Raw genomic sequence first — 23,055 nt, forward strand, 5'->3', positions numbered from 1 at the left:
TTCTATACCTTGGCGTATTCTGCTCACCTGGAATGGCTCCCTCTCTCCCTTCTTCCAGCTCTCCAGATACATCATCTTTTGACATCTTTCTTTAAGGATCAATTTAAATTCTCTTTTCTTCATGAAGCTTTCCTGTCATTTTCAGATTTCTGTAGTCCTCATTAATCTTTCTCTTCTGACCATTTCTAGTTTATATCAGCACATGCTATATCACTGTATCACTGTACATACCAGCATTATTCATTATATTTCAGTGCTATCTCTCATCATGTAGTTGCTGTATTATGTATGGTAAGTTTTGTCCTTCCATCTAGAGTGTTAGCTTCCTAAGGGCAAAGTTCTATAACTTCTGCCAGGGTATATAGTATATGCCCAATAAATGTTTATTGATTAACTTTTTTTTTTGTAAATGAAAGCATGTTATTATAATCATGAAAATCTTAAAAGAATATTTCGTAAGCATTTGAAACTTAATTGGTCCATGAATCTGTGTTTTCTCTTACCCCTCTTGTTCCCCACCTCCTCCCAATTTTGCAGAAGGAAAAGCGGCAGAACCTGGAGTAGAAAATAACTTTCTTAAAGAAAACCATGTTGTTCTGAATGAAGACAGGGATGGAAGTGAATTGTCTGATGAAGAACCTTCTACTTTCCCTGGGGAGAACAAAGTGATTACTATTGAAGAAGAAAAGTCAAGTGCCCCTGAAAAAGCAGAAGATGAAAATTTACTTTTTGATACAGATTATGAACCCTCAGCCCAGCTGCAAGAGCCCCAGCAAGAAGACAGTGTTGATTTGCTAGGCCTGGACTCTGAAGCTGAACCAGAGCAAAGCCATACCTCCAAAGAAATTCAAAGTTCCTCTAGCAATGCTGATTTGTTAAGCAATCTGTTTGTTGCCGGTGCAACCATTTCAGAAGAGCCTACAGGGGACTTGCTTGGGGCAGGGACAGATTTCTTTTTCGGTAGCCCTCATCCCCCTTCAGATAATGCACAGAGCACTTCACAAAATGTAGCACTCTCCTCAGCTGGTATGTACTTTTTCAATAATGTTCTAATTATGAATTTCCTGTTAGGATGAATAATAAATAATAAGATAAGTGAATTTTTAGTTTTTCTTACTCTATTTATAGATAGCTGAATTTTATACTTGAAGATTCATCTGCTTACTGTAGGTATGATGGAGAACTCTTCAATTTCTGTCCTGAAAAGAACTGGGAAACAGTGATTTTGGTGGTTTAAATGGCAGGCTTAATCAGGAAGTCTAGAATGTCTGTTTTAGGGAGATTAAGGAGATTAGAGGAGAGGTAGAAACATTACTTAGAGGTAAAAACATCTATGAAATCTTTGTGGATTTGAAAGACATGATGAAAGCTTCTGAATTTCAAGGGATCTCATGGATCATATAGTCATAGAATTAGCACATTAGATCTGAAGAGTCCTCAGCAATGACCTGGACTAGCATGCTCATTGTTTTGGATGAAATGTGAAGTGACTTGCCCCGGATCACATAGTGACAGCCAAGCACCTAGGTTCCTACTCATGTTAAATAAAACTTTTCCCATTCCATCTTCTGCATGTCTCCAGAGAGTACTGAGAATGAGTCCTTTTTATAAAGGAAGAGATGAATAGAGAGGTTGGATTGCTAGGCAAATTTCAAGGTGACCTTCTGTTGAACTGATGAATGTGGTGAAACTTATCCTGCCATGCCTCCATAGTGTCGTCTTTTATAGTATCAGCCACATTACTGGTGATGCTTGAAGTGTTTCCTGATCACATCCTAATGCATTTCTGACTGAGAACTATCCTTGGCTTTGTGCAACCTTTAATACAGCAAAGTTCACTGAGAAATAATAACAACAATAATAATTTTTTTATAAAATGACTTTTCATTGCATAGGAGACCTGTTCTCAAGGAACAAATCCTTCAGTAGATTTGGATTCAAAACATTAATTGGAGAGGATAAATTTTGGCTAAGATCTCAGATGTGCTAGCTAAAGTGTTTTTTGTGGCTTCTCAATACCTCCTCTACCAATATCATTCTTCCTCTGTTACTGCCTCACCTTTTCCTTCAAATACTAGGGAATCAACAAGAATGGGGAAAATTAAGAATTCTTTATTTGTAGCTCCCAGAGCAGAATTTAGTTCACCTCTCCTCATTTTGTCTAGAGGTTTACAAAGGTTACATTATCACCAGTAAGCATTCCCATGTAATCAACACATAAATACTACACTGTAAATTCCTTAAGTTTGAGTCATCATTTTGTCTATTGAATTAATGTCCTACTAGATTAATTTTGTACATTTTTTGAAATAATTTCCTACATGTATATTTGGAATTTTCTATACATTCTACATGTATAAGAGAATTTCCCCCTGAATGTACAAAAATTGTACCTTTTAAATCATTATTTTTACCCTTTTGTAGAAATGTATAGGCTTCTTTATAGGAAAATAAAATCAAATTGGAAAGTGGAAAATGTCAAACAGCTTTCATAGTTTCAGTTTTAGAAGTGACAGGATTCACTTTATTTTACATAGTACTAGAATTTCATGAAAAGAGATTCCTGATGATTTAAATATTTAAATTTATGGAGAACAGCTTTTTGAGATTTTTTAGATATCAGATTTTCTAATATTTAATTTTACCCACTGTTATTACTTAGACCTGACTGAAAAAATTGAAAATAACTTGTGAACAAAAATGACTGTTGTAAAACTAGTTCTTCTTTAAATTGTGCCATGCAATGAGATTCTGATGTCCTTAACAATTATGAAATAAACTAATTAAATGTTTACATGTAATAACTTACCTTAAACTTGAATGCTATAATTAAAACTTCCTACAAGTTATAATCTGTGCAGTATTTTTTCAACTTGGCCCAGTCTACAGGAGACCTCCAGGATAGAGGGAAGAGGAGGTAGCCAAGAATAAATGTAAATGGAGTGGTTTCCACGGGAAAGGAAGCATGTGTTTGGATTGATTAGTAATCAATTAAGATTTTTTTTGCTTTTTCTGAGTTCTCATCATCAGTTGAAATAATTTCTTTTTTGCCTTTTTTTAACCCTCTAGGAGGAAGGGTAGGTAGGGCTATTGCACTCACAGTGATAAAAACATTTGCTTAAAAATATTTCTTGTAGGACCTCCTCTTACCTTTAAGTGGGTTAAAGTAAAAAAAAAAAAATTCTGTTAGTAAATTCTAACAGCTCATATTGTTTTGGCTTCCATTTTCTTTAGCTGATCCATTCGATCCATTCACAATGTCATCCGGTTCTGAAACTCAGAGTCATTCCAATCCTGATCTATTTGAAGATTTTCTTAATTCCAGTTCTGCACCAGCCTCATCCAGTATGTTTCCTTCTACACACAGTGCACCTCCTCCTTCTTCCAGCTCTGACTTTTTACATTTAGGTGAGTGAGCCTTAGCTATTATTTTATAAATTTTGATGTGTTGAGACACTGTGGGAGCCAGTCAAAATGTTTATAGCTGATGTGCAGATTAAATATTTTAGCATCTGCTATTTAATATAATGAAGTGTCTGTTGTAGTTATAGAAAGAACAATCATCTCTTATGAAAATATCTACTGAAGATGACCATAATTCATAAAACTTTAATATGTACCAGTCTTTACTCATTTTTTAATATTCTCTAAGGATGATGAAATGGTATCCTTGTGTGGGTTTTTTATGCATTCATTCATTTGTTTAATTAATTAACTAACAGCAAATAATGTATTAGATATGAATGGAATTGCTTCTTTGTGTCTTGGAATATCCCATGCCATTTTTTGGTTTCCATCTTAAGGAAAATTATACCATATTATGATATTCCAGTCGATAGATTCCTAGCTATTTGTGTCTCCCACCAGTATTCGTCTTTGCTCCAACTAGTACACACAGGGCTGTAGGTAGAAGTCTGTGAATGTTTGGGTCTGGGGCCCTAAGATACTTACATAGGTGGGAAAGATGTAAATGAAGAGAATAACATTAGAAGTTTTCCCCTTGTTTATATTCCTGCAAACTAAGTATGAGAGGCATCATTCTATTGAGGCAAAGGTACATTTAGAGTGCCTGAGGTAAAACAATAGACTTCTAAACCTTTCTATTACCTGGTCTAACTTAGTGTGTGTTTCTGCTGTTATCTAAGCACTCTTAAGTTCTCTGATTTTCTGATCATATCATTTTGAAATGTTCTTTTTAGATAAACCTGTCTAGCATAGTGCTCTGGGCATAAAAGATTGGCCTAAAGATCATCTGAACTGGATTTGAAATAATTGAAATGGTGGCATCTGATAACACAGGGAAGTCTAAACAGATTTTCTAATTGTTCAGAACAGTTTATGGTAATTTCTCATTGCAAAAAGATTTTTGGAGAATTTAGGACAGCAAGGAAGCAAAGAACCCTTAAATGACCATTTTACTGGCTCCTTTATGTTAAAGGTTCCTTTTAACTCTTACAGGCACACTGCATTTTACCCTGATGCAGGAGCGTGGTCCCCTAATCCTTCCTTTTAGCTCTCCAAGGCAGCATACTGTGCAGTCATTGAAAGGAGGCTTAGTGGACATCTCGTTTAATCTTTCTTTACTCTAAGCATGAATCTTTTCTACAACATCCCTGACAAGTCCAATCTGCCATAGATTGGCTTCTATATTTGAGGAAAGGGTGGCTGTTAGGGTAGGTGGCCTTTGGTTGAAAGGTAAGTGTGATGACTACTACAGTTAGCAATGCTTGAGATGTGTCATAGTATATGGAAAGAGGCTCAGACTTGCAATTCAGGATGCCTAGGTGAGGTCCAGCTTTCATACTTTCACTGCATACTTGATTTTGACAGATCATTTCACTTCTGCCTCAGTATACTTATCTATAGAAAGGAGACAGTGATAATACTTTTCTCTTAGGCTGTTATAAGAAAAATACTTTGTAAACTATAAAGCCAAAAAAAAAAAATAGGAAGGTTTTGGTGGTGGTGGTGTTCTACTAATATCATTTACCTTCTACATAATGAGATAATGAATTAAAATGGAATTTTGCTATTAGTAGGTGAAGATTCCAAAAAGCACTGCCAGGCAAGTTCTCAGCAAGACTAGAGATAGATTCTTCTAAATTATGAATCCTGACAAAGGAATCAACTTGGTTATTTAAGTACAAGATGCTTGGTTGACAGAAGCTATTGTGACAGCATGACTTAAGACATAGATACAGTTGTGTGGAACTGAAGAGCTCTCTGTCACATCAGACTAAAAATAGGATCGGTAAGAGGACTTCTCAGACTAGAGATTCAGACCATTGAAAGGAAAAGACTTGAGAAGTGACAGTTATTCTTTATTGAAATCGGAACATTGAGATAAACTAAATCCAAGCTCTTTAGTGCTTGAATTGGATACTAGAATGAAAGCTGATTGGAATTAAGTGTTCTCAGAGAATAATTTGCCCTCTCTTTTAAGTATCTCTATAGAAATAATGTTTAGGAAAAACACTAATAGATAAAGCCCAAATCAGGTATAATAATTTTTCACCTACTATAACCATGCCCAGAGATATGTGCCCTGTATATCATGTTCATTTTAAACATTAACTTGCTGTATCATTGGAACTTTCTTCCCAGGAAATTTGCCAACAGAGCAGCCTACCAAGATGACTACTTCTGCCAGCCACCCTGATCTCTTGGGAGGATGGGACTCCTGGGCTGATTCCTCCAGTATTGGCAATATAACATCAACACAACCTGCCAAATCTGCATGTGAAGGTACAGGGTATTAACAGGTGTTCTATTGTGGAAGATAGTGAAGGCAGATCTTTTATTACAACATTTATTTGCAGATAACTGCATAATTACATCCAGAAACAGTTTGACTTTTAATTTCCACCTGAAAAGTCACATGTAGTGGTTTGCGTGTTATCTCTTCCATTAGACTGTGAGCTCCTTTGAGAGCAGAGACTTGGTTTTGGGATATTCTTTGGCCTTTTTTTGTATTTCCAGAGCTTAGCATAGTCCCTGGCACTTAGTAGGCACATAAATAATTGTTTTCTTCCTAGTAGAAGCTTAATAAGCACTTGTTAGCTTTTTTGTTGAATTCTAACTATTTACTCTATCCTGTATAGGCTCAACTTTTTCTTCAGGAAGCCAGTCAAGTGTTACCCCTGGCTCATCTGTCAGCCAAACTAAACCTCAGAACTTTGATCCCTTTGCTGACCTTGCTAACCTCAGTTCAGGTATTCAAGGTAATGAGTAAAATTTCATACCAATAATGTGTAGAAATTTGTGTTTAAAATGTTAATGCTTATGGGAATGATTCTTCTTCAAAATGTTAGACTGTAAAAGCTTACAAAATACGGCTTAAATATGTATGAATTCAATTGTTTCCATAAATCTTTCTAGTTTAAACATTGATGAGCAGATAAATCCAGGCATTCTGAAAATCAAGATTCCTATGAAGTAGTTATCAGTGCTTCTTAGTGCCTTCTACAGAGGCAGCATGTATTGGAGTTGATACACCAGCTCTTTGGATAAGGTAAAAGGGAACTTGAAAAACTTAGCTGGAGAGTTAGGGTAGTGTCTTCACAATTATTCACTGACTGTAGGCTGGTGCTCTGTGCTGAAAGGAGCTTCTTTTGCACCAGAAAGAGGCAGATGTTAGAGAGCAGAGAGAAGTTGTCTTTATCTGGATCAGAGCTGAATTTTCCTTAGTGTACTTCTCAAGATTCTATTTTTTTCTGCTAAGATTTAAAATTAATTTCTTATTCCTTATGATACTTATGGTTCTTTTCATGAGAACTTTTTATTTTAAAACTTTGATGTTCAGATCACATCATTTGACAGATATTAATTATGTACCTACTGTGTGGCACATTACTCTAGGGGCACCTTGTAGAATTCTAGTGTATATTCTGTGATTTGTACCTCTTTCTTATTCTGTGAAGTAGAATTAAATTTGTTAAATACACTTTTTTTCCCCTCTACTTTATTTGGCTTCTTCCTCTTTTCCTACTGTCACATTATTTTGTTCTTATTCTTTTTCTGCCTTTTTTCATGTATTTTTTGTTTTTCAGTTGCTTTTAAAATTAATTTTTCCTCAGACAACAATCTGCCTTTTCTCCCTCCTATTCTATTCTCCACCCACCAATATAGAAAGAAAGAAAAAAATGTTGTTACAAATGTATATTCAAGGAAAACAAATTCCCATATTGGTTATGTCCAATGAAATTTGCTTCTTTTTGCATTCTGAATCTATCACCTTTTTATTAGGAAGTTGGCTAGTATGGTTCATCATATTCCTCTGGAATAGTGTTTAGTCATTGAATTGTTCAGAGTTTCTAAGCCTTTCAAAGTTGTTTGTCTTTACAGTATTGCACAGTACAAGACTTTCCTAGTTCTGCTCACTTCACATCACAGTTAAACCTTCCTAGGTTTCTCTGAAACCATTCCCTTCATTATTTCTTACAGCGTATTGGTATCCCATAACATTAATTTATACCATAACTTGTTCAGCAGTTTCTCAGTTTCCAATTCTTTACCACCACAAAAGAGGTGCTATAAATATTTTTAAACATTTTTAGAGATTGTTTTGCTTAGGACTAATGCCTTTCTTTTTCTATCTACCTTCTTATTTCCTCCTCTCTTTTCCCTTCTGTTTCTCTTGATTGAAATAGATTTCTTTACTCAACTACCTGTGTATATGTATTTTCCCCCTCCTTTGATCAGTGAGGTTCAAGTTTCAACTGTCCTCCCCCTTCTTTTTTGGATAGGTTTGTACTTGTGTGCCCTGTTTTATGTGAGATTATTTTCTCCTATCTTTTCCCCTTCCCTCCCCTCTTCTTTTTATATTCCTCTTCCCTTCCTTTTCCATCTTCTTTTAATATCAAAACATAACATAACCATTCCTGGGCCCTCTGTTTAATTACATTTTCTCTCTATGACCCCTGATAATGGTTCTCGGGGGACACATGACTCATTTATATATATATATATATATACATATATATATATATATATTAGACTTAAGTAATTTGTTCTTATTTTTGACTCTTATTTGTGCATGTTTACCCTTTTAGGTTTCTCTTGGCGTTGTATTTGCACTTTAAAATTTTTGTGTTGTTCTGGTCTTTTCATAAGGAATGTTTGAAAGTACTCTTTTTTCATTTTTCATTTCATTTTAACGAAAAGTCTTTTTTTTTTTGTAGTATTATACTCAGTTTTCCTTAGTTGTAAACCTATATATCCTTTGCTTTCCAAGCTCTGTAGTATTGGCTGCTAAATATGTGATCCTGACTCTTCCTCTTTGGTACTTGAATTCTTCTTTCTGGCTACTTAGAGAATTTTATCTTTTACTTGGAAGCTCTGGATTTTGGTGATGATATTCCTGAGATATTTAATTTTGTTGTTTTTTTTTCCTAAGAGATGACAGATGGATTCTATTTGTCCTTTGTTCTCTGGTTCTAAGAGACCCAGTCAGTTTTTTGGTTTTTTTAAATGATTATTTGAAATAGGATATCCAAGCTATTTTTCTAGTGATGGCTTTTGTATGATTTGGTGAGTCTTAATTTTTTTTTCTTCTCCCTCTTTTTTTTATGTTGTATTTGCTATAAGACATCTTAAATTTTCTTCTATTTTTTTCAGTCTTTTGACTTTATTTTAATTTTTTTTTATTGTTTCATACCATCATCATCTTCCCTACTTCCTGGTCTCTCTGGCTTCCTTCAAGTGCCAGCTAAAATCTTCTCTAGGAAGTCTTCCTTAACCCCTCTATATTCTACTTCTTTCCCTCTGTTAATTATTTCCCATTTACTTTGTATATAGCATGTTTGTACATAATTGTTTGCTTAGTGTCTTCACTAAATTGTGAACTCTTTGAAGATAGGGACTGTCTTTTGCCTCTTAGTATCCCTCATAGCAGTTAGTACAGCGTCTGTCACATAGTTTGACTAAAATGTTCATTGATTATTTCATTCTGCATTTCAGGGAGTTTGTTACTTAGGGATGAATTTTTACCTCTTATGACAAGCTACTATTTTCCTTTCCAATTTTTTCTTTCATAGCTTTAATTCCTTTTCTAATTTCTTTCCTCTCATGCTCCCATTTCATTCATAAAAACATTTTTGATGTTTTAAAATACTTCTTCATCTCTTCTAGGAATTCTAGAGTAGAACTTTTGTCCAACCTGTGTTTTTCTTTGAGGCTTGGTTATAGATGTTTTGGAGTCATTCTCTTCTTCTGCATTTTTGTCTTGAGCATCCCTATTACCCAAATAGCTCTTTATTGTGGGTTTTTATATTTTTTAGGTTCATTCTTTTAACTTATTGAGGGTCAGGTGCTGCATATTTCTTGAGGAACGTCTGGAAGACTGGTCCAACTCCTCTTTTATGGAATATTGATTGTTGTTTATTCAGTTTTTCTGGGAAAACAGGTTGGGGGCCTTCAGCATTTTAGTGCTTCAAAGTGGTCTAGTCCAAGGTAAAGTCTGATTGCTGCCCATCCTGGTCTGAGCTCTACAAGTTCCTTTCCTGGATTTGGGACTGAATAACAGTAGATGCTATACTAGGCTGAGCGCCTGTCAGCCAACTGGGAAAGCTCTGGTAGATCAGAGAAAATTGCTATTCTCTCCTTGGGTCTGCTATTCTTGACTTGGTTATTCCTCTAGAGGCTTCAAATAGGGATGAGAAACAAGAACTGCTACACTCCTTGGATCAGAGCCAGGCAGCCACTGCTTACACTCTTAACTTGTTCCTTGCTTAGTACCTATCCAAGGGCCTTTGACCATTATTCATTTCTGAAACACCATCCCAGGCACAGGTCCCCTCTTCAATCTGCTCTAGTTCTTTGATAAAGAATTGGGTAGTGAATCCTGCAGCTGCTAAACTTGGAACCCTTTGTTGCCCATGTGAGCAGTCTTTCCAGCCCTAGAATACTCCACATGGCTGTTTTTGGCTAGACTCAATGTTCAAATACTTCTCTATATGGCTATGTCTACCAAGGCTGGAAAAATGATTCAGCATGATTTTTTTTCCTTTGATTTCCCAGTTGGGATTTACTATGATACAGGAAGATCAAGGAGGGTGGACATTGAAGAAAGATTCTTGGATTCATAACTATAATTTTATCAATGACTTTTGAGAAAGTTAATTTAGTTTGATATGATTTCTTTCCTTTTAACTTCTTTACTTGTCATTTTTGACTTTCATTGTAGTTATTTAGGGATGGAAGAGAACAGATAATCCAGAAGAGCAAATTCTTCTGTGCTGTGAGAAATCTTGAAGATAGAGAAATGAGACCTTGATGGCTGTACCAGGGATGGAGGATTAAACTTGTCCTACTTGATTCCAGGAGGCAGAATTAGGATTAGTGGGTAGAGCTTGATACATTTAGAGTTGGTCATCTCCACAGATATAGTTAAATTTTGCCAGATTAACTTCATTTTTTTTTTTTGACGTGGTTGCTAGGCACCAGTTAAGAGATTTTTAAATGGACACTAAGTATGTCTGTTTTATCTTGTCATTTAATGTATTTCTCATGAGATCTTTGTGGAGAAAGGTAGCTTGACTGTAGCAGTTAAAGGGGTTCAGGACTGATTGATTGGATGGCCCTAAAGAGGATTAATGCGTCAGTGTTAGCTTGAAGACACATGTCTTGTGGAATAAATACCCAAGGTTCTGTGTGGCCTTCTTTTGTTCAACATATTGATTAGTGACTTGGATAGAGGCTCCTGGGAAAAGTAGTTAATATGTTGGATGGCATTTGGCATCCAAAAGATCTCAAGGAGCTAGAGTGTTGAGCTGAGACTTAGGAATGGTTGTTCAAGAATTTTGGGAAGGATTGATTTTTTTTTTTTACTGCAGGGGACTAGGACAGGAGAAGATATGGATGGGGTAAGAGAGGAATAAGTTATCATTGAATGTGAAAGGACAACAGAAGGAAGGATGAGGGATCATAGAAGACAGGAGCACATGAGGTGAATAAGGAAGGTAGTAGTAAGCTCTCCTTTCTTCTCTTCCACATTTTCGGTCTTCTTTTGCATGTTCTTCCTATTTGACAACCCTCAACTCCTTGTTCTTATGACGAGGTGTCTTAGTGGAAGTAAAACTGTGGGAAATATGACCTTAAGGGTGGCAGTTGGCTTCTCTCCTCAATTTCCCAGTCCTTTCAGCTCCCTGAGCCAAGTCTCCCAGAGGTCAGGCTTACCCAACCTTCTAGAGTTGTGCACTGTGTGTAATATTCTTATGTAGTCCTCCCTGGAGTGGAGCTCCTTGCCATACAGATAGCTGCCTGGTTGGTTACATGCAGGAATAAGGTGCTCTCATACTTTTAACTGTCAAAAAATAAAATGTTCTATAAGGCTCACTAAATTAGCTCAACTGTAATCAAGGACATCCAAGTCAGTGTTGATGGTGCTTTGTATAAAAGTGTCCGAGGTTCTGATTGATATGCTTGCCTGGGTAATCTTTCACTATCATTTTTGGTATGTGGTTCATCCTAACACTGGTGAAATCACAACCCCTTATATTTCTTTTTCCTGTGCAGTTTTTGTCAATTTACTCAGCATTAGTTTCATAGATATAGAACTGGAAAGGATCCTAGATCATGTAGTCCATGTTATACCTCCTTCATTTTGCAAGTGAGGAAACTTAAAGGCAAAAAAACCCAAAACCCTAATAAAAATGAGATATACAGATGTTTATACTTTTCTGTAGTACATCTACTACTTTAGAACTTTTTGGTATAAGGTAGAGGGCACTTCCTTTGCAAGAAAATGGGTGCTGGTCATTATGCTATAACAATTCACATTTATTTAGTACTTCAAGAATTACCAAAGGAGTGGAGTCAAGATGTTGGCTTAGAAGGAGCAGAAGCCAAATCCTCTGTGACTATCCTTCCATACCAAAAAAAAAAACAAAAAAAAAACCCCAAAACAAACCACTTCAAAAAAAGACAGAAATCCAAACCCAACAACAAGACAGAACCATGGGACTCTCCTACTTGATACAACTTGAAAGATACACAGAGAAAGTTGAATTCTAGGGTATAAGGGAAAGATCTGACACCCCTCCCCCACCTACTGCGCTGAAACCTGAGGTTGTATTTAGCCTGACTGTGGGATTCCAGGGCAAAGGCTGCAACCGCAAGAGTACCTTGGTACCACCACATGAAGTTCAGATCTCTAACCGAGGCTGGCAGGGAGGTGGCTGGCAGAGAGGAGCAGAAGGGAGGATGGGCTGGTTACCTATCTTCAGCCTCCACACCACACCTTTAGCCTCTGTTGCAGCTGGAGAAGATTTGACCTCAGGGCAGATTAGTTCAGCAGGTCAGTCAACCAATCTAAACCAGTATACCAGTAGAGCAGAGAAGAAGCCCCTTTAGGGCAGAAAAGCCAAACTCACAGATTCAGCAAACAAATTGAGGAACATGTATTTATGGGGGGGTGGGAGGGGAGAAGAAAAAATATGAGTAAACAACAGAAGAAAAAGAATGAAATTACCATTGAAAGCTTCTATTCAGATAAAGAATAGATGGAACAGAGGGAGGACCAAGGAACATCAAGTAAAACCTCAAAAAATCCAGCGAATTGGACTCAGGCTCTGGAAGAGCTCAAAAAAGAATTCAAAAAACAAATAAGACAGGTTGAAGAAATTGGGAAAAGGAGAACTTAAAAAGCAAAATAGGTTATCTGGAAACTGAGGCCCATGAACTAAAACAAGAAAATAGTGTCTTAAAAGCCAGAATTGACCAGCTCAAAAACAAGGCCAAAAAAATAAAAGATGAAAAGAGTGACTTAAAAGAAAAATAGGTCAAAAGGAAAAGGAGGATCAAAAAGTCTTGGATGAAATTCAGATCTTTAAAAATTAGAATTGAATAATTAGAAGCTATTGATTTCAAGAGGTATCAAGAATCTATAAAAGAAAATCAAAAGAATGAAAAAAATATGAAACATTTCATCAAAATAAACATAACTGACATGGAAAATAGATCCAGGAGAGACAATTTAAGAATTATTGGACTACTCAATGGCCATGACCAAAAAAACCCCCCCAAAAAACCAAAAAAACAAGCCTAGACATCATACTACAGGAAAATATCGAAGAAAACTGCCTTGAAAATAGAGATTGAAAGAATCCACAGATTGTCTTCTGCATTAAATTTCCAAATGATAACTCCCAAGAATGTTATAGCCAAGTTCAAGAGCTCCCAGACCAAGGAGAAAATACTACAAGCAGCTACAAATAAATAATTCAGATATCATGGAGCCCCCCCAGTGTAAGTGTTAAAATGAATGGTTTGGCTACATATATGAAAATTATAAATCTTTATTCATAAAAGATGTGGAAAGAGTGAAAGAAGAGAAATACAAAAGGGTAGAGACGACATTAACCTACCTAACTAAATATTGTTCCAGTGCTTGGCTCAGCCAGGACTTGTTAACCTTCAATCAGAATTAAACTGTTTCCAGAAGACAGGAAGGGAAAACCAGCTCACTGGAACTCACTGAAGTTCCCTCCAAGAGGCCCACTTTCTTCTTTGAGCCCACCTTCTTCTTGAAGCTGGCTTCCTTCTTGGAATGACTCTTCTTGGAGTTCACTCTCTGCCAGACACCACTTTTTGCTTGCTTTTATGGTGACTTCTTGTCTCTTCTCCTCTTCACAGGGGCCAAGCAGTTTCCAAATTGTCTAGGACTGCCCAGGGCAGTGTTTGTGGAAATTTGTTCACACCTTCTGGAGGGGTGAATACTCATCAAAAGGGTTCACACTCTCTGAGGGTGTGAACAAGTTTCTGACTATTTGAGTTAGAGAAAAGAGTGGAACTCTCCAAGTATCTTGCTGGCTCCTCACCTAACACTAGGTAGGGTGTGAATTCACTAAGTGGTTTTCAAGCTTCTCCCACGTAGTTCAAGCTTGTGTTGATTCAAAGTTATTACTAACCAAAGTGTTAACTCCAACTAGACAAAGAGAATCAAGAATTCCCTTTTACACCAGTCAGGATCACACAGGTCCTGGCAGCCTCCACATTGAAGGACTAGAAAGCTTGGAATATAATATTCTGGAAGGCAAGGGAACTGGGTCTACCACCAAGAATCAACTGTCCAGCAAAACTGACTATACTCTTTCAGGGGAAAGTATGGCCATTTAATAAAATAGAAGACTTCAAAGCATTCTTGAAGAGAAGACCAGACTTAAACAGAAAATTTGAGCCCAAATACAAAATCCAAGAGAAGCATAAAAAAGTAAATAAGAGGAAAAATGCAAGGGCTCCAATAACATCAAATGGAAACATGATATCTATAACTTTTAAAAAGAATTACCAAACACTTTTTTCAAATTGAACCTGGATGGTAGTATTTCATCTTCATTTTACAGAGGAGAAAATAGAAGACACCACTGAGTCTGTTGGCCATGTTGGGCCAAAAGGAGGAATTCTGATGTAATATAATCACAGAGCAAACTTTTCAAAGGAGTATTTTTCCGTTTTTTTTTCATCATGACATTATTGCATTTGTCCAAACATGGCCAGTAGCCTTAAACATTTTTAAAGGGGAATTTACTCGTCATTCAAACTTTAAGCCCAGTATAGCTAGTCGTTTATTTATGTGCCTAAGGCTAATAAGATTCACAGAAAGCAAAAATTTCATGGGAAGGATACTGAAGGGGGCTTGATTTTATTCTGTTTTCACTACCCCTGGGAGATTTGAATCTTTTGAATTTAGTAGATGAGTAAAATTGTGATTTATCTACAAGTATGAGCTGATGTTTACAATGTTATTTGTCCTTGGTTTAATCTTTCGTGCTTGGAAGGCTAGACCTTATAGACTGTCAAAGCACTTTGTGAATGTTTTGGCATTAGATATTATCAGATGGTTGGTATTTAGGGTCATCACCTTGAAAATTCAAAGCAGTCTTGTTGAATACTAATAGTACATTTTCCAACTTTTAGGAGTTCTTTGTTTTTGTTTATTTTTAAAATTTTTCAATTTTTTTCAATTTTTATTTTTTAGAAAAATTTTTCCCATGGTTACATGATTCATGTTCTTGCTCTGTCTTCCTCCCCCACTTCCCCTCCCCATAGCCAACAAGCATTTCCACTGGTTTCTTCATGTGTCATTTTAGGAGTTCTTTAAAGATTAATTAAAGAAATAAGTGGAGAGTTTTGATGTCTCTGAGTTCTGTTATCTTATGTTTTCTATCCAAGAGCGTCTTGGATAATTGAGGGCTAAGTCTATAGATTTTTACTCTGAAAATGTATTTCTTGAAACCTTCTTTTGCTGTGCTATTTGTTTTCAATGATTTTTAAGACATTAATGTTAGAAGTAGTATTTTCAGTAGTTGCTGAAGATAACTTTTATTTCTATAAAAACTTTCCTGTTTCTTTCAGGTCCTTCTTGTGGATTTTCTCCTGGTGGATTTGCCTCAAAAGCAGCTCAGTCTTCAAAAGGAGGGAGCCCATGGCAGACAAAGCCCCCAAACTATGGTCCATCATGGCCATCCCAGGCAAAATCACAGCAAACCAAATCTAGTCCACAGACAAAACCTAATTATTCTGTGAAATTCAGTGTTATTGGAGGACGAGAAGAGAGAGGCATTAGAGCTCCCAGTTTTGGTAAGTCATGGATATCTTTAGTAAATGGTTTTTGCTAGACTTGAGTTGCAGGAGAAAACTAGTTAAATATTAAATAAGGTATTAGTTAGGGAGTCATTGTCATAAATTGTTGTGGGAAACCAGAATTTAGCCTTTCACATAATATATTGATTTGGAGGCTAGAGTGCTCTAAATTTTCTTTTATTTGTAATTCACCAATAGATTCCAAGTCATAGATATGGAACAGTCGAGGTAAAGAGCCTTTAATAATACCATATGCAGAAGCCACTTTTTTTCACATAGTTGCTTCTTAGATAGCAAATGGCAGATGCATAGTATTGGTTCATTATGGGCAGAAGAGAGATTCTTTGGTCTCGTTATCAGGCATTATAATTAGTTCCATATTCTTATGTTCTCTTTGATTTTGGGAGATAGATTGGTATACTTATTACTTAAAATGACCAGTAGGAATTTTGAATAAGTTTATATTAAGAGTCAGGTTTTTTTTTATCATTAGTCCTAAAGGATCCGTGAGCTAGAAAACTTTATTGAACCCATGCGGATTGGGAGAGTGAACATCCTGAACAAAGTTAAAATACATTAGATTGATTAAATAGTATATAATTAACTTTCTGTATGGATACTATTAGAATAATGCTATTTCCCAAAGGGAATTATTTAACAGTATTAAAAAAACCAAAATTAATGCTGGAAAATGTGCTTGTTATACCAACTAGGGAAAACTATTTGTTGGCTCCCTTGTTAGAAATATGGGTCTTACTAGTTCAGTTGGTGCAGTGGATAGAGTCAGGAAGATCTGGTTCAAATGTAGCCCCAGACACTTACTAGCTTTGTGACAATGGGCAATTCACTTAACCCCTATTTGACTCAGTTCCTCATCTGTAAAATGAGCTGGAGAAGGAAATGGCTAACCACTCTAGCATCTCTGCCAAACCATGGGGTCACATAGAGTTGGGTTTAAGTTCAAGGTCACACTTCTTCAGTTCAGCGTGTGTGTGTGTGTGTGTGTGTGTGTGTGTGTGTGTGTGTGTGTGTGTGTGTGTGTATCTCACCTCACCAGACTAAGCCAGTTTTCCATTCTACCTAAGGACCTGTTTTTCCAAGTATGATTTTTCTTTTGTATCTAAACTCTTTAGAAAGATACCTGACTGTGCCCCAATGCTGAAGAAGTAGCTGCATTGGACTCTTTCCTCTTTCCCTCTTTCTCTCCTTCCCTTCATTTTTCTGTCCCGCTTCTTCTACCTCATCTCCATTTCCTTTTTCTACCTCATCTCCATTTCCTTTTTCTTATATATGTTGCTTTTTAAATTGTATTTTTTTGAAAAAAGGCACTCTTCCACATGGGGAAAAATGTAGTTTTAAAGAAAGTTACATTAGATCAACTTCTAAAAATGTTTTTTTATTATCTCGTGTTTTAGCTCAAAAGCCAAAAGTTTCTGAAAATGATTTTGAGGATCTGTTACCCAATCAAGGATTTTCATCGAAATCAGATAAAAAAGGACCAAAGACGATTGCTGAGATGAGGAAGCAAGAGATGTCTAAAGATATGGATCCTCTTAAGCTAAAGGTTTGACCATTTAAATCCAGTCATGGCTTCAAAAAAAGGGAGGAGAAGGCAGTGGTATTCCAAAGTAGTTGAAATATTTATTACAATGGTACCAGTATGCTATATGATGTGTCTAACAAGATTGCTATTAAAGGATTTTATTTATGACTTATCTAATGTAGATAGATGTTGTAAGAGGTAAAGATGATGTTTTTCTTAGTTGAGACCCTGGAGAGGCCAAGATATGACAGTGCTTCATTAGGATGGTGTGAAGGCATTGGTGACCACCCAGAATTTCAGGGACTTCAGGACCATCTTTTAGGAACAATTCAGTTATAGTTTTTAGTCTTTTGCGCTTGGTAATACAAAACTGTGTGTAGTTATTTTATCTGTGGCTTGGAAGTGGCCTAGGTTAATGGGTATCAAGGCTGCAATTAATTTGATGTTGAGATGGCGGGATAATAGGCTCAAGATTTTGACAGGCAGAAGGATGAAACCTAACAAAAACTTTGAAGCCTTACATTTAAATTGCTTGATGGTATTTTTGTTTCTGTTTTGTGGGTAGATGGTGGGGGTAGTGGTTTAAAATGGAGTGTTGTAAATATTACACCAGGACTATATGGGAGAAACCTTGGTAGAAATCTTAATTGATTAGGAGCTTAATACATACTAACAACACGGAAGGGATTCTGGAAAATCTCTTAACTCTGTTTTAGGCCTTAGGAAGAGAAGCCTAGTACCTCTGTTGAAGGAGGTGATAGCCCCTCTCTCTTCTGTTCTGGCTAGGCAACATTTGGACTCTTATGGTACAAGACTGACAAGCTGAAGGGTAATTAGGCTGAGGAGGCATGGAGTCATCATTTTGGGTACAGTTGAGGGTGATGGGAATGTTTAGTCAGGAGAAGAAAAGACTAAGGGGTAATTTCAATTCAGCAAATAGTCATTAACTACCTAGTATGGTTTAAGGCTTTGTGCCTGGTGATACTCCTATAAAGATGGAAAAATGACAATTCCTGGCCTTACAGAGAAGAGTGTCAAATCTAATATGATATAGCAGCTATCTTCAACTAATGGAATGGTTGTCAGGGAGGACAGGTAGCAGACTTGTTATTTGTAGCTCTAAAGGAAAGAAGGGAAGCTAATGGATTGAAATCGTATAGGAAAGAACATTTCAACTGAAATCTCTGACATTTCTAATAGTAAGAGCAATACTGTCATGCTCCTTTTTCAGTAGATGAACTATGACAAGTAGAGACTAGATATTTACTTTAACAGTAAAGAGACAGTTTTTCCTTGATCTTCATTTTTTGTCAAGGATATTCGAAAGAGGATTGCTCTTTGAAAAACAAACAAACAAAACCTTTCCTTCTGTTTTAGAATCAATATTATGTATTGGTTTCAAGGCAGAACAGTAAGGGCTAGGTAATGGAGGGTAAGTGACTTGACCAGGATCTAGGAACTATTTTTTTTAAAACCCTTACCTTTTGTCTTAGAATCAATACTTTGTATTGGTTCCAAGGCAGAAGAGTGGTAAGGGCTAAGTAATGGGGGTCAAGTGGCTTGTCTAGGGTCACAGAGCTAGGAAGTATCTGAGGCCAGATTCGAATCTAGGACCTCCCATCTCTAGGCCAGACTGTCAATCCACTGAGCCACCCAACTGCAAACCTGAGGATTGCTCTTGATGTAGCCATTGGGTAGGAAATGGGACTATTGTCCCGCCACAGTTTCTTCTGACTCAGAATTTCAATGATTATTTAGAGAAATAAAACATTTTTATGCTCTTCACTTAGCACAAAAAAAAATAGCTAAAATTTATGTGACATTTTATGGTTCATAGAACATTTTATATTATTTCACTTAAGCCTTGCAACAACCATTTTACAGAAGAGGAAACTGAGACTGAGAGAAGTTTTGACATGTGTAAGATTCTCACAGCTTGTCTGAAGCAGGACTGAGACTTTTCCCTACATCAGGTCCAGGATTCTGTCTATGGCATTTCCTATCTGCCGCAAGTCACCAAGCAGTGTGGGACTGAAATGATATGGAGGAAGATGATAGCATGTCTACTTTCAAGAGACTGATGGTCTAAAAAGGGAGGAATATATAGCATTAAAAAAAAAAAATCTATCCTACCTTAATCCAGGCAGAGATTAATTAGCTCTCAACCAGGAAGGTCTGTAATGAGTAATCATGTAGCCTCCTCCAAGATGGAAGCTGGTCTCTCCAGAAATAAGGAAAGGAGTCAGCCTTTCACTCACCCCACAAAGTAGTCCAGGAGTCAGAGTCCAAGTTGAAGCTGAGCTCCAAGCCCACGATCTCCACAGTCTCCAACTAAGCTCCCTCGAAGACTCTCTAGTCAGGAGACTCTCTCCACAAGACTGACTCAAGCCGCAGGATTCATGACTTTTTATGCTGATTTCTTGTTCCTGCCCCTCTTCACTGGGGCTAATCACAGTTTCCAAATTGTCTAGTACTGTCCAGGGGCAGTGTTTGTGGGAACCAGTTCTCACCTTCTGGAGGGGTGAATACTCATCAAAAGAGTTCGCAGATTCCTGGCTGATTGAGTTTCTAAGGGTACAAACTCTGATCGTAGGATTCATAAGTTTGGGTCTAAGTTAAAAGGGTGGAGCTCTCTAAGTAAGTGACTTGTGAGTTCTCTATGTACTTTGCTAGCTTCTCACCTAGTACTAAGTAGGGTGTTCAATCTTATGCTGATTCAATTCAAAAGTAGACAGAGGAGAGTTAATCCTGTCTGCACAATCTAAGTAGTGGTACTTAAGTTAGTATTAACTCAAAATAGACAAAGAGAATAAAGGATCCCCTTTTTACAAGTGTAAACTCAGAAAGAACAAGTAGAATGTGATCAGTGCAAATGGGAGAACCAGATGAGGCAAGAGCTATCAGTGACATAGGGTGGGCTCAGGGATGGTTTCATTCAATAAGGGACTGGTATGTGACTCATACCTTAAAGGAATATTTTAGTTGATGATTTGGGTGGAACCTGCCCCTCAAACTTGAAAGATGGCCTGAACAGAGGCACAGGAGGGGACTGAAAGAAGCAGAACAACTAATAATATAGAATATAGTTTGATGAGACTTTGAGTACCAAAGGAAAATGGGAATAAAATAAGCCTTGTAATGTAGATGAGCCAGATTGTGGAAGCTTTTGCATGATGATAGGATAAAAAATTTGTATTTTATCCTTTTTTTAGTAGGAAAATAATACGGTCAAATTGTGTACTAATAAGTTTATTTATGTACATATAGAGATATGGATGTACATGGGAACATATATGCACTTACACATTTATATATGTACCCATATGTAGAATACAGAGAGTTGCCAAAGTGCTTTTACTTGATTATTTGTTACAAAGATCCTCCCTTCCTTTTGCAGACTGAAAAGAGAGTTGACAAAAGAAAAAAGGGTCATTGAGAAGCATTTTTTTAATGCATAAACAAGAACAGAAAGCTAGAAGGAATTGAAAACAAGCAAGGCAGCTTCAGAAACCACCCATGAATTCATTATATATTTTAAAAGCAAGTTTCACATAATAAGAGATTTACAGTAACACATATATAATCCTCTTTTCCACTCTATATATGGAAACACTTGCTTTGTTTGGTGTTAAATTCACAGTGAAAAAAATTCTAAAGATAAAAATCAACTCTCTAAATGTAGAAATTGAGGAAGTATAGCTAGTCAGTAGTTCAAGTGAGAAAAATCTGGATATTTTAGTAGGTTGCAAGCTCAATATGAGTTAACAATATAACAGCAACTGCTAAAAATAATATTACATTAGGCCGAATTAATAGAAGTATGGTGTCTGGAGCATTTTCTCCACTTTGAGAATGCTATATTTTAAAAGGGTCACTAAAAATTGAAGTGTATCAAAGGATGACAACCTAGATAGTGGGAATATTGGAAACTATTCCATATAGGGATTAAGTTGAATAAACTGAGGAAGCTTATTTCTCCTGGAGAAAAGAAGGCTTAGAGGGGAAAACATGACAGCTGTCTTTCAGTATTTAATGAGGTGCCATGTAGAAGAGGGTTTAAGATGGTTATATTTGGTCCTGGATTGGAGAACTAGGACAACAAAGGGTAGAAATTGTAGAGAGCAGGTGTAAATGAAGGGAAACTTCCTCAGAGAGCTACACAGAAGTGGAATGGGTGAATGATTGGTGGAGATTAGTATATTCCTCATCACTGGCAATACTCACATAGCACCAAGTGGGCATTTGTTATTGATAATACCAAGCTGAATTATGCTTTATTAAAGTAATCATTAGGCTATATAAACTTCAAGGTCTCTCCTAATTTAAGCATCTTACTTTATGATTCAGGGTAGGGGCAAAAGGTCAGCACAACAGCCCATCAGAGTTTAGAAGAAAAGAACAGAGGCTACTTCTGGTAACCAGCAGACCATTTCATTTAGGCAGGGTTTTTGAGCGTGGTGACAAATTAATGTTCAGGACCAGTTCCGAGCTAACAAACTAACATCATCAGTCTTTGGTTTAGCAACCTTTTTCTGTTAGTGGAAAAGATTACTGGACTGGCAGTCAGAAAATAAGACCTGGATTCCAGTCTTGATGCTCCCTATTTATATAACAAAGGGAGAGAGAGAGAGAGAAAAAAGACTAGATTATATAACAAGTTTTTGCTAGCTTCAGCAGTCTGTAATTTAACTATATTCATGTTAATGGAGGATATTTTTTTAAATGATGCTACACTATTGCTTGTCTTCAAGGAATACCAAAATCTCATTAACCTAGGAATTAATTCCTGGAGGTCAGTTGGAATAAGTGAAAATTTTCAATTCCAGAATATTTTAATAGAAACAAATTGGGTATAACCTAATGTTAGTAGGTGTTATGCAATAGTTTCTTAAAAGACTAGCTTTAATTAAAGTATAGATAATTACAATATCAGTTATATATAAATCTGTGGCTCTTCATTGTTTGAGAACCATCTCAAATAATTAAATTATTACTTGAATGAAACATTCTTAGAACTCTTGTCTACATTATTGCCTGTTCATTTTAACTAATTCTAAGAGAAAGTTATTGAGTATGGTCCCATGATGGTCATCATGTTTTATTTGCAGAATACCTTTAAAACGAAAAGTAGCACATAGCATTGTGGGTAGAGGTCTGACATAAGTCTAAAAGCTACAAAAGAAGACTACGTCTTCATTGGTGGAAAGTTTTCACACCTGGAGTTCCAGAAAGTCTTATGTAGAATTTTTGGAATGAATTAAAATTTTAGTGTACAGGTATTGCAGATTAAGCTTCTTTATCTCTACCTTCTCAGCTTCTTGATTGGATCGAAGGAAAAGAGAGGAATATAAGAGCTCTGATTTCCACGCTGCACATGGTGCTTTGGGAGGGAGAAAGCAGGTGGAAACCAGTTGGCATGGCAGACCTGGTGACTCCTGAGCAGGTGAAGAAGTACTACCGAAAAGCTGTGCTGGTGGTTCATCCAGACAAGGTGAGATATCCGGGGTTCCTTCAGATTTTCATCCCTATCCCTCTCCCCCTCCCTCTTTCCTCCCTCTTCCTTGCTCCCTTCCCTCCTCCCTTTCCCTCTCTTTCTCTCTCTTCTTCTGTTCCTTCCTTCTCCTCCCCTTCCCTCTTTCCTTCTTTGTTTCATTCTCTCCGATTCCCTCCCTCCTTTTGTTCCTGAACTACAAGCATTATGAAGTCAGGATATGAGGACTTGGAAAAGCTTTTCCTCCAAGTGGATGCTTTTATAGTTTTGATTTTTTTTATCAATATTAAAGTATAAATATTTTTTCAGTATTTGAAACATTTAATTATGGCTCTATTGAATAAATTATATTTTCTTCTAAGGCTATTTTGTAACAATGTAATATTTCAAATTCAGTATTATTGTATAGCATTAACATTTAGCTGAAAAATTTAAGTTT

The 23,055-nt window shown here is 36.5% G+C and overlaps 1 protein-coding gene across 1 annotated transcript in view; it reads left to right on the forward strand.

Moving 5' to 3' along the window:
- GAK (cyclin G associated kinase) overlaps positions 1-23,055 on the forward strand; it is a 123,977-nt gene that overhangs the window by 99,034 nt on the left and 1,888 nt on the right. Inside the window, exons 21-27 of the mRNA XM_044680615.1 lie at positions 538-1,026; positions 3,235-3,408; positions 5,605-5,745; positions 6,102-6,221; positions 15,355-15,579; positions 16,998-17,146; positions 22,440-22,616. Coding sequence (XP_044536550.1) covers positions 538-1,026; positions 3,235-3,408; positions 5,605-5,745; positions 6,102-6,221; positions 15,355-15,579; positions 16,998-17,146; positions 22,440-22,616 — 1,475 coding nt within the window. The remainder of the gene's footprint in view (positions 1-537; positions 1,027-3,234; positions 3,409-5,604; positions 5,746-6,101; positions 6,222-15,354; positions 15,580-16,997; positions 17,147-22,439; positions 22,617-23,055) is intronic.

Source organism: Gracilinanus agilis, chromosome 6 (genome assembly GCF_016433145.1).
Source record: "Gracilinanus agilis isolate LMUSP501 chromosome 6, AgileGrace, whole genome shotgun sequence".
NCBI lineage: Eukaryota > Metazoa > Chordata > Mammalia > Didelphimorphia > Didelphidae > Gracilinanus > Gracilinanus agilis.